Source organism: Saccostrea echinata, unplaced genomic scaffold (genome assembly GCF_033153115.1).
Source record: "Saccostrea echinata isolate AGI-Se365-2 ecotype Australia unplaced genomic scaffold, CSIRO_AGI_Sech_v1 ptg000014l, whole genome shotgun sequence".
Taxonomy (NCBI): domain Eukaryota; kingdom Metazoa; phylum Mollusca; class Bivalvia; order Ostreida; family Ostreidae; genus Saccostrea; species Saccostrea echinata.
This window is the reverse complement of record NW_026889763.1, coordinates 120,032-132,148: the sequence shown is the minus strand read 5'-3', so window position 1 is coordinate 132,148 and position 12,117 is coordinate 120,032. Positions and strand designations below refer to the sequence as shown.

General features: G+C 34.0%; 2 protein-coding genes across 2 annotated transcripts; both read left to right on the top strand.

Moving 5' to 3' along the window:
• The first annotated feature begins 331 nt into the window (after window positions 1-331).
• On the top strand, window positions 332-8,245 carry LOC133186920 (stimulator of interferon genes protein-like). The gene is made up of 6 exons (XM_061322310.1): window positions 332-522; window positions 2,438-2,670; window positions 3,276-3,374; window positions 6,267-6,499; window positions 7,225-7,411; window positions 8,004-8,245. The coding sequence occupies exons 1-6, from the start codon at window positions 332-334 to the stop codon at window positions 8,243-8,245; spliced, it is 1,185 nt and encodes a 394-aa protein (XP_061178294.1).
• Window positions 8,246-8,682: 437 nt separating this feature from the next.
• Window positions 8,683-10,231, top strand: LOC133186919 (uncharacterized). The gene has a single exon (XM_061322308.1). It carries the CDS (start codon window positions 8,807-8,809, stop codon window positions 10,229-10,231), a length of 1,425 nt encoding a protein of 474 aa, XP_061178292.1. The 5' UTR covers window positions 8,683-8,806.
• The last annotated feature ends 1,886 nt before the right edge of the window (window positions 10,232-12,117 follow it).

Genomic DNA, 12,117 nt, shown 5'->3' with positions numbered 1-12,117 from the left:
AGTGTATCGAAGTGGGCATGTATAAAATGCATAAAAAGGACAAAGGAAAATAAAATTCGTTGTCGAGAGGGATCAAAGTACGGCATTAGTAAATTTCTCCTGTGGTGTATCTTAATTCATCTCCATGCATGCAGTTAGTTTACAAACGTATACCTACTCATTTTGCTTTTCTAATTAAAAAACTAAACCAACATGGAACATGAAAACAAATGATGTTTCACAGAAATGTAATCTTAGGTGAACTGAGAGATGAGACCCTTGACATTTTATATACTCTTTTTTGAAATCTAATGGTTAATATTTGTATTATAAGACACAGCCATACGTCGACATGTCGTTGCAAACCCTTGAACACCCCCACATATACCACGCCTTCATCTCCTACTGTCCCGACACAGATACAAACAACGCAAAGAAAATACTAGAAGTTTTAGAAAGCGAGGGCTTTCAGTGCTGCTTCCCTGAGAGAGATTTCTTACCAGGAAAAATTCTTACTGGTCTGATCGTTGACGCCATACATAGGTAATTTCATTTAATTGGTTTAAGGTCACGGAAAGGGGTTTGGGGATAATTCGATCCGTTCTTGAGAATTCAATTCTCGTACAGAGCAAGAATATTATAAAATAAGTCATAACCTAAACGTAAAAATCACATTCTTAACAAATAGAAGACAGAGAAAATTATAAACATGATCAATATTAAAGTTATAGAATGCTGAATCTTTTTCTTTTGGTTTAAGGTTGGTTTAAATTAAAAATTACATGTAATTTTTTAAATGCTATGTGTTTTATTGATTGCTAAGGATACAGCCCTTTCTATTGATTTTTTGAAAAAGATATTTTCAAGAAAAAAGGGATAGGGATTACCGTGGATATTTATAAAAACCACAAGTTACTGTTTGGTGTAGATTACAACAATTATACTTTTTCGCTGAAATCTCTATTGATCTTTTCTGATCAAATTTTGTCGGGCGTCTGTCTGTATGTCTGTCCTTCCATTTGTCTGTAAATCTTTAACATTTTCGACTTTAAAGTCAACATTTTACAATGGTCGATACAAATACCTTGTTAGCAAATACAATCTATCATTAATATTGAAAATGAAAAAAGTGAAGATAAGGAACAGTGATCGATCCAAAAAAAGAAATATCTAAAAAGCAATACAAATATGTAAACAGGGCATAAAACACACGGATTCCTGGAAATTCAAGAAGTGGGATCAGATGCCTGGGAGGAATAAGCATCCCTTGTTGACCGGTCACACCCACCGTGAGCCCTGTCTTGATCAGGTAGTTGGAACATTCCGTAGTCATGTTGACTTCTATAAAAAATTATTAGACCATTATTGTCACACTGAATTTTCTTCGGATTTTTTTCTGTTTGCTCAATCATGACAAAAAACATAGTGTAGGTGTGATTTGTCGACAGGGGATGATTACTCGACCATGGCACCTGATCCTACCTATGATGCTTTTATAGGTCTGAGTTTGCTCTGCTCCTTATTTGTATTGTTCCAATGGATTAAGCTTTTCTTCATATTTTCATATTCAAATCATACCACCGTGAGTATTGTGGGCCACATTAGCGGATCATAGGGGAATATGTAGGATTTTTTTTAAAATCTTCTGATGAAGCACAGTTGGGACATGATGAGTCATATTCATTCGGAAACATCTACAGGTAGTGCAGATTCAATTTTGTTCAAATCATGGTCCTTGGGTAGGGTGGGGACGCAATAAGAGATCAAATTTTAACATAGTAATACATTTACGTAATTAAAAAAATCTTTAATACAATATATGTAGATAAAAAAATCTTGAAATTTTTTTTTCTGAAGAACAACAGGGGTTTGATTAGGTAGCATAAATTTATCTTTGATTAAATAATTCTCAAGGGGACAGGTGAAGTCACAAATAGACACAGTCATCCAATCACGAATTTTACATGGTACTAGTATTATATACGAGATATGTTTTTAAATTCTTTTGAAATACAACAGGGTCAAGATCTTAATGTACAAGCATCCTTAATTCTACAGTTCTAATGTACATTCAAATTTATTTAGATCAGATGCTCGGAGTTAAGATGGGGCTACAATAGGGGATCATAGTTTTACAAGGAAATATGGAGGAACAACTATTTTTCAAGAACTACAAGGCCATACAATATCATATCAATATCCAAATATTCCCAAGTTTGTTGATTCATTTTTCATTCAAATTTTGGACCATGTGGTTAGGGTGGGGCTTAAATGGGAGATCAGATTTTAAAAACTTCCAGTTTAGAGGGAAAAATCTTTTTAAAAGTCTTTTTCTACGAAACAGTAAGGCCAAAAATCTTTTGAAAGTCTATACCTCTGAAAAACAGCTTGGCCGAGCTCGAGATGACTTGATGAGCATTGTACCCCACGGGCCTCTTCTATATACATATTCTTTCAGTTCCCGCCATGTGATTCTGGTGATTTCCCCGTCGTCATTACAAAGCGAGTGGAGCAAGTTTGAGATGTTGTTGGCTGTGGACGATTCCCATACCCGGAACCGCGTTTGTTTGGTTCCGGTACTGCTGGGCGGGGTCAAGCTTGATAGTCTCCCACCTCCACTCCGACTTCTTACTTGTGTAGAACTCCGTGAAAAATTTGAGAATGTTCATGATATCATCCAGGCCATTAAAAGTATGTAACATTTACCATTTGTTGTTATAATCAATAGAATATAACCAAAATTTTGATTGATAACAAAGTTACAGAAACTAAATTTTAATCAAATTTATGAATTTATACAGTATCTCTTCTTGAGAAACTGAAATTTATTTTACAAGAAATTATGTAGATTTATGTGTATACATGTAACAGGAATAAAATTAACATTGTAAAATCACTTATTCTTGTGGGGTCATTTTTTTCGTGGTATGAAGAAAAATTATTGGATTTCTGGTTGAAGAAGAAACATCTCATTGTTGCTTGAAATATAAACAATTCCGTTGGGGACATGAATTCGTTGGTCTATACATACCACGAAAATAACGATTTAGTATAAACCCAAAAATAGTGATATCACAGTATAAAAGCGCTGTGGTCATTTATAAATGTGATCTTGAATTGTTAAAAGTTGAGAAACATATGTCAAAGATGCAATTTTTATTATATATCACGGAAAATAAAAGTACTGCTACATGCACATAATCAAAAAAAAAAATAAAAATAAAAAATGAATAATAATAAAAAGAGTGGAGAGACAATAGAGTCCAAATCAATTCTGTTGTCCATTTCGTTAACAGAAGCAGATTACACCTGGGAGTCCCTTTTACCTGTGGGGAATCTGGCGCATGGTTTTGCATGGGTATATTATTTCGGATACCTCAAAATCATTTTACCAAGTATGAATTTGTTGGCTTGCTTAGCATTGTTCTCTCTCTCTCTCTCTCTCTCTCTCTCTCTCATATTTTATAAGCTTTGTTTTATCAAGGTCTTTCCGTCTTCAGCGGAAGCACCCTTATCTTATTGTAGGGTTTTATTCATTATCATCTTTTCCTTCATCGATATCTCAGAAACAGGTTGATGTAATTTCATGAAACTTTCATAATTGAAAAAGGTGAAAACTTTCGGGGCGTATTTTCAATTCTAATGGCATCTCTTCCCATGCGAGTTTTTGATTTTGATTCCTAAATTAAAGATAGGTATATAAAAATTTTCAGGAATGATAGATTGTCACTTGTAGATATGCACCTGTCTTTTGAAAAAAAAAATAAACACGATTTTTTTAAATTTTTCAACTTTTAAATTTTTACAATAGGTTTGAAAATCCAAAAACTTAAATCCTCGTGCAAGTTAATTTAGAAGAAAAATCCTTTGATTAGAATTAAAAATTCGATTTTAATATTCAATTTTCACAGTTTTCCATGGTAATGATGTCTGGACTGTCGATTTTTCCATTTATTAGTTGAAATTTTACAAATCTTCATCCTTTTAAAGGTCATAAAGGTGAAATGTAATCAATGTGGAATTCGGGTCATTTTCTGCAATATGAATGTCATTTCAGGTCTAATTATTTCATGCGGAAGATTTTGGAGATAAAATACTGGAAAAAAACTTCAAAAAAGTAATTTTCAGCTCATTTAAGCGTAGTTGGGAGAGATTATGTAATACCCTCGGCGTCGGCTTCGATATCGACGTCGGTGTCCTAGGTTGAAGTTTTTGGAGGGATTTTTTAAAGTGCTTTTGTACCTTATATTGATCACAGATGAATGGACGATGCTTCTAGTCTGTTTCATAGCCTGGTTTCAGATGCTGCCTTGTCAGCCAAAGAATGACCAGGTTAATGTTTTAGAGCAGGTTAAAGTTTTGGAGCAGATCTTATTTCCAAGTAACTACAAACCCTATGTTGACCAAACTTGCAGGGATATTTATCTGAGGATGCACACTACCAGACTTGTGCTTACTAGTATTTGACCTATATTTTCCAGATGAGTGACCAGGTAAAAGTTTTTGGAGCAGGTTTATTCCAGTGTAACTTCAAGCCCTATCTAAACCAAACTTGCATAGATGAAATATCAAGGGATGAACACTCTCAGATACTGGATTTTCTGGATGAGTAACCAGGTTAAAATTTTGGAGCAACCTTTTTCCTTAAAGCCCTATCTGGACCATACTTGTATGTATTTTGCATCTAGGGGTGCACTCTATCTAACTTAATTGCTTTAAAGGCTGGATTTGACCCATATGTTCTGAAGGAATGATCAAGTAATAGGTTTTGGAGCAGGTTCATTCCACTTAAATTTTATGCCCTTCATAGAGCTAATTCCTTGCATTGATGATATATCAAGGGATGCAGTTACCAGACTTACTTTGGATGCTGGATCTGAAGTAGGCTTTCAGGATGAGCTACCGAGTTGAAGTACTAGTATCTTAAGCAGGTCTATTTCCAAGTAACTAAAAGGTCTACCTGGACCAAACATGTATGGATGATGCAGCAAGGGATGTACATTAACAGTATATGCTACATCAGATCTAGACCTCATTGTCTGGGTCAGTGACCAGTTTAAAGTTTTTAGAACATATTCATTCCCACTGGACCAAAATTGCATAAATGTTGCATCAATGAATGCACACTACTCATTTATTAGTTTAGTGTGGGACTATGCCTTACTTAAAAAAAATTCGTTGAGGTGAGCTCTCCAATATTTGATAACATATGTTTTTAAATAAAATTTTATGCAATTGTTGCAATTCAGCTGTTTTTGACATTTTTTAGGTTTTATAAGTAAGTCATATGAAAATTCAGAACAAGGATATTTTCTGTCATTTGAGAGGAAGAGAACATCCTATAATGTCATTTGGAACGTTTTATAAAATGAATTATGATGAAGTTTCTAAAATTTAATTTTTAAAAAATTCTTTAACATATTGAAATTAGGTCGCTTTCTGTCTAATGGAAGGCAGACGACAGCGTATCATTTCAAATGAAATGTTCTAGAGCTCAAAAGTGATAACATTTAAAATATTTTTTTACAGAATAAAAATTCCTTAAAACTATATAAATAAGATTAGTTTCTCTTCTGGGAAGGCAAAAGACATCAATTGTTTAAAAAATTAATTCTTACTTGAATTTAAATTCCTTCAAAATATTAAGATAAGTTCATTTTCTGTCATATAGAAGAAGGCAGAAAACATAATATCATATCATTTTTAATGTTTTGGGAGGTAAAATATATCATTAAATATTGTTTAAATTCAAAAAATGAAATTTGTTTAATAAATAAAATATTAAAATGAGATAATTTTCTCTCATTTTGAAGACAGGAAACATCATATCATGTCATTTACTATGCTTTAGAAATTAACTATGACAATTTTTTTTTTTTAAATGTATTTAAAAGAAAAATTAATTTCTTCAAAAGATAATTTACTTTCATAATTTAGCTGAATATTTTTATAAACAATTCTAAATCCATCTATGAATTTTGAAATCCCCCCTGGCACATTTTCTGCAAGTACAATTGAGAAACAACAGTAGAAATAAACCTCAAATTTAATTCTTTCGTTAGAATTTGACAAAAAGCTATTCTTTCGTCAGGATCATTGGCAATGGTTAGTCGTTCTCGGGAGCTTCGATAAAAATAACAAAAGACAGTGTAAACTCGATCATTGCAATTTTCCGTGAAAAGAAAATGAAAAGTTATTCCCTTTTTGTGTGTGTTCTGTCTAATTTTCAATTGAACTAGTATTTATTGTTTGTTTTCCCCAATATATGCATCATACTGATTTTCAAGATATAGATGTAAAAGCGAGAAAGTGGCGGATGGAAAACAGCTTGGATGGGAAAATGAGTGAAAAATTGTTCCTGTTATTTCCTGAAAGTTGTCGCTGTAGAGGTTCTCTCTCAGACGAAAACCCACTTATCGAACATGTTGGCCATCTACCTGCTATTACTATGAATAGAGCTGGTACTGTAGCTCGTCAGTATAGAAATAGTATATACAGCGTGCAGGACGACAGAGGTGAAGTGAGTACAGTTCATCATTATCATTGATATTCTTCTGTAGATCATGATGGTTATATTTTTTGTGTTTATTATTTTGATGTATTGTGTTGACATATCAAAAATTCCACATACGCTGCGCTCACTAACAGAGATATTGATTGATTGTGTGTTGTTTTATGTCCCGTTTAAGAATTTTTCATTCATATACAGACGTTACCAAATACCGGTGAAAGGCTTAAAATTTAGATCTTTGCTCGGCGCAAAGGACCATTGAGCAGTGAGGGTTCTTTATCGTGCCAACGCCTACCGTGAGACGGGGCATCGGTTTTTAAGGTCTCATCCGAAAGACCCGCAACTTTCACTCAAAGGTGCCGAGCACTTGGCGAAGGAACGGTTGCAACCTATTTTTTATCAACTTAGGTCAGTCGCCGCCGTGATTCGAACACACGACCTTCCGATCACAGAGCTACCGTGACAGTTCAGAGATATTGAAAGATATTGAAAGATGAAACATGAGAAGATATGCAAGATATAGGCGTATAGATAGTGATAGAGATGATTAATAATAAAACGTTATCCCGTTATATATTGCCATTTAACAATTACAAACCTTAATGATAAGGAACAAAATTAACAACCTTGTTGTACATCACATTAATTCTAGAACAAAAGTGATACATGTTTTGATTAGTTTTAAGAAAAAAATATAAATAGATCCTTTGTTGAAAATTTGCATTTGATTATAGGGATATTACTTCGTTGGTGAATATGTTACAATTATTCATACTTTGTATGAAATGGAACAGAATGATAAAACTGGGCTACAGACAAGAGAAAAGTATATACAAGCCATGAGGTTCTACCTAACAATAGAAGATATTTTAGAAAAGGATCGTGAGTGCTCGAAAAAATATAAAATTATATTTTACAAAGGTATAAGTATATCAAAAGCATAGAAATTTTGATTTTTTGACTGGGTATGGTATGGGTCAAAAATTTGATACTTTAATAATTTGCAACATTTAAAAACGACTGATTATTGTGTACTTTATTGATTTTTTTAAGCAAAACAATCAATTGAAAGTACGAAAGTTTGGAAATTAAATGAGTTTGTGGCCTCTGCGAATGCTATCAGTTGATTTTATTATAAAGTCAGTTATTTAATTGCGGTTGGCATCATCATATCTGTTCAATTATAAACCATTGAATTGTTCATGGAACCAAAAAGACCCTTAATCTACCTTGTTCTTTATAATTTGTACTTTAAACATTTGTTATCAAAATAAGCAACTAGAAAGCATAAAAACATCATTAAAAGCAGTGATTCTTAATGGATAACCACATCTTAATTGTTTGTTATAACAATGAAATAATTTAATTAATATTTTGAAAAAAGTATATCTACTGGTAAAATATAACTTTCTTATGAACAAGTATTCACAATAAAAGCGTGCTTATCTTGCCTTAATTCTGTATCAGTACAACAGCTATGCAACCGGGTCAAAAAACATAAATTACCTTTTAGATAACAGCAACAGCTCTGAGAAGATACCACGGTTGATATGTAGGGAAATAAAGAAACAGATACAAGAGGAATCACCAGATGACCGAATTGGCGAAACCTCTTTCAGCAGCCTCGAGCAGACTTCTTCCATTGGTGGACCCGATTTCAATCTTTATTCCATAGTAAACTCGGTCAATTCACATATGTCTAAAACTGAACCTTACATCCGCCGAAACGAGAAAGGTAAATTGAAGACAGAGTGAGGTGAACTGACCAATGTGTTCAATGAACCGATATGATGTAGGACAAGGAAAACCAAATGCTTTTCTTTGGTAAAAGGTTGATGGTTTTAAGATGAATGTGGTTTTGTATTAAAGTTTGACTTGCTAATTGTTTACCATTGTCATCGGTTAGAGAAGATAATTCTTTTAAAGGAAAGTGTTCTATTGTAGACATTATAGTGAGTTGTTGCCCAGTGATATATTTGAATACGAGTACATCATTTGAATATATATTTCATGAGGAGCAAGCATTGTATACAAGTATTTGCTTCCACTGGAATCCATTGTACATAAGTCAATATATAGATTTATGAATGTCAGTGACAAGTATTTAGATAAGTATATAGAATAAAATATTATGTTTTCTTATATTTTTTATATTTATATTATTCCTACGGTTAACCTATATCTAAGAAGTCCTTGATTAACCTAAATTTGTAAAAGCTCTCCACTATCTATCAGAATACGACTTGTCAAAGTTTAGGGGTCAACAGAGGTCGTGCCAAGTCTGATAAACAATTCTGCATAGTTGAAAGGAATGGCATGGATAATGCACCGCCATTAAAAAGGTCACCTTCTGTTTCAAGGCAGTTGTCTGTGATGGCGGGTAGAGGGCGTTTCTTGAAACTTCCTATAATCCTCGTATCACTTACAATTGGAATACTTTGTGGTCACTTGTTGTTTCGTTTTTCTGGCTCTTGGTCGGATTCAAGGTCACGTTTAAGACGACGTGGATCATCACAAAGTGATTCGTACTCTTCGTTTCACGTCCCTCCATCTGAACGGGAGGGTCTGAGCATCAAAAAAGACATGAGCATACAGTTTAGAGACTATCAACCGAAGAATTACTTTATAAACGTCGGCGGGACTTATCCTAAAAGTATTGACATTTTTCTTCAAACATATCCAGAATCGGAGTTCTTTTTGATTGTTTCTTTCATACCCGATGTGTCTTTTGCACCATTTTACCGAGTATTTGATAATCACACGTTGATAAGCCCGGCATGGGTAAGTGCGACAACGGAATCGGTAGAGAAAATAACTTTACATCCATTTGGTGAAAAAGAAACCATGGTTACACTTCCTGTCGTTGATATTGCCGCTTGGCTCCAGAATAATACGCATCCAGACGACTTTGTGATTGTGAAAATGGACATCCCTGATGACGAAGAAGAGGCTCTGATGTTTAAACTCGTTCACACAGAGGCCGTAGAATGGATAGATAAATATTATACTACATTTCCTGAGAAACAGCATCATAAACTACAACAAATTTCCGAATTATATGGGCTTCAGATTTTTGGATGGGACGAGAAGAATGAATCATTTAGTGATTTTAATGATGTCAATCCACTTAAAGTTCCGCCGGGGGCAGGTTTCATGAAAGAAGATTGTAAATCTACAAATTCCAGTGAAATTTTCGCGCTTTTCTTGTATGTCAGAGACATATCCCTAAAATCTTTACATGCATTAAAAATGTTGAGAGGATTTGAAATTGAAAAGAAGGAGAAACCGAACGCTGGCCTTTTTCTACCATATGATCTCTTTCTCTCAAATCGTGAACTTGCAGAGCATTTATTTACAGTGTTTAATGGTGGGCTTTTTTGGGATGTTCAATGTAATCGAAACATGTCGGATAGTCAGTTCCGAAATTCTGTGGTAAAAGTGTCTAACATCTTTTCAAAATTCCAAAAGCCAATGATCTTGCAGAATTTGATGTTTTCTGAAAAGAATGAAGAACTAGCAAAGTTTATTATTTTAACAAGACATCAGACGGTTTTTCATAAGTCACATGACATAGCATCAATGATGTCATTTCCTGTCTTGGAGTCCTCTAAATTTATACCCGATTCTGGGATAATTTATTCACTGGACATTGGAAGTGACAATAACGACAAACTTGCTCTTTATCTTCTAAAGAATTACGAAGAGCAGTTAATATCCTTGATAAAATGTGCTGTTCCATAAGATAAATATGTACATGTATTTTCCTAACCTTTTTAAAAATTCTATCTAAAGTGGTCTTCATGTCAACATTACTGACTACTTCATTAAAAATGTCTTTATTTGTACACTGTAAAGTTTAAATGTAATAATATTAATGCCACTTGTTGCAAAGGTTTCTCCACATTAAATAATTAGCATTATATAACTTTCAACTGCAAAGTTTATAGCACCATCATTTATCACCTGATTTCGTCTCCAAACAAACTGAGAGTTTTCTATTTATTATTAGTGACCCCAGCTACAAGTGCAAAACCTGCATTGTAAAAGTCTAAAAGACAGATAAAAAAAAGAGGTAACTATAAGGATTTTTAAGGATGTACCCAAGGGTTTCATGGAAGTCAAAACGTCACAAGCACTATAAAAGAGGCTGAACGCTATTTAAACTATAAAATGCTTTCTTTGGTTGTTAGTATGGGAATTAATGTTGCAAAGTGAATTCCCACACTAACAAAGAAAAAAAGACATTTTATTGTTTATATTTATATATGTACAAATAATCATCTAAAGTAGGATTAAACAGATTAAATATTGTAGTATTGATATTTACATCACTGTACGTTTCATTGATGGCAGAGCCAGTCTACTCAAGAAATCTACACAGGTGATATGTTTAGCGGTGTTTACTGACTGATAAATAAAAGAGAAAATTTTCAGTGGATGTAAATTTACCCCACCTCTGATGATTTTTCGATGAAATCCTTGCTTCCGATTGGTTGAAGTCTGTCACGTGAAGGGGGTGTATTACTTATACCTAGTTGCCTGAAAATCAATACATGGTTGATGCGGAGTTATCGTTCTTTTGTAACACTTCAAACAACTCGAGTTCACGAGGTTTGCGGGTGTCTGTTGATAAGTAAAAAGTTAATCAACTTAAGTAACGAGATGGAACCTTTTTCTCACTTTACTAAAAGTCTTCGAAACTGTCAGTACGTTATGAAACACTCGCAAAACAACATTACGTAACACAACGTGGCGTCATAATAGGCATTGTATGATTGATGAAACATATAGCGGAGAAAAACAATTTTACAAACCACAGACCATAAACATTTCATCGGTGGGGTAAATTCGTTACATAGTTTTGTAGTGACAGGGTACGGGATGATACCTGGTTAGTAAATTTCATACCTGGCTCGGCTTCGCCTCGCCAGGTATGAAATTTACTAACCAGGTATCATCCCGTACCCTGTCACTACAAAACTATGTAACTAATAATCTAGGTATTAAAATGAAGTAAAAGTTGGTAAAAATGATCAAAGTTTTGCAATGCGAAGCTTTTCAAAATATAACATGAAACTTTGTTTGAGTCAGTCATTTATCACATACCTGTGAAGTCGCCCGCGTGGCGCAGTGGTTAGAGCGTCTGCTCTAGAGTCGCGGAGTAAGGAGTAAACCGAGGTCCCGTGTCGCAGTAGGTGCTGGCACGAAAAAGATCCCTCACTGCTCAATGGCCGTAAGTGCCGAGTATAGGACAAAATTTGCAACTCTCCACCGTCAAGTGGTGGCCTCTCCATATGAGTGAAAAATTCTCGAGAGGGACGTTAAACATACAAACAAACAAACATACCCGTGAAAAGAAATGAGGATCTGATTTTTATCAGATTGCAAGTTCATAACTCTCTAATAGATAAGTTTAGGAACTTGATAATTCAAACAAAGATTACTCGTGAACAGGGGGTATTTCATAACATTGCCTCGCTGTTATTGTGGCAAGTTTAAGGTCACTGGCTGAAAAAAATGTAAAATTCATGTCAGATCCATCCTAATTGAGAAACATTGGATGTTCATAGTTCAATCAAAGATTACTTATGACCGGAGTATGTGTAATTTTTTTAACCAAGTTCAAA

What these genes read in the sequence shown, in the direction of transcription:
- LOC133186919 (XM_061322308.1), top strand. Translation starts at nt 8,807, where the DNA reads ATGGATAATGCACCGCCATTAAAAAGGTCACCTTCTGTTTCAAGGCAG.
- LOC133186920 (XM_061322310.1), top strand. Translation starts at nt 332, where the DNA reads ATGTCGTTGCAAACCCTTGAACACCCCCACATATACCACGCCTTCATC. An exon ending in CCTCAAAATCATTTTACCAA is followed by an intron (nt 3,375 to 6,266) that starts GTATGAATTTGT and finishes CTGATTTTCAAG; the next exon opens with ATATAGATGTAAAAGCGAGA. An exon ending in TGCAGGACGACAGAGGTGAA is followed by an intron (nt 6,500 to 7,224) that starts GTGAGTACAGTT and finishes ATTTGATTATAG; the next exon opens with GGATATTACTTCGTTGGTGA.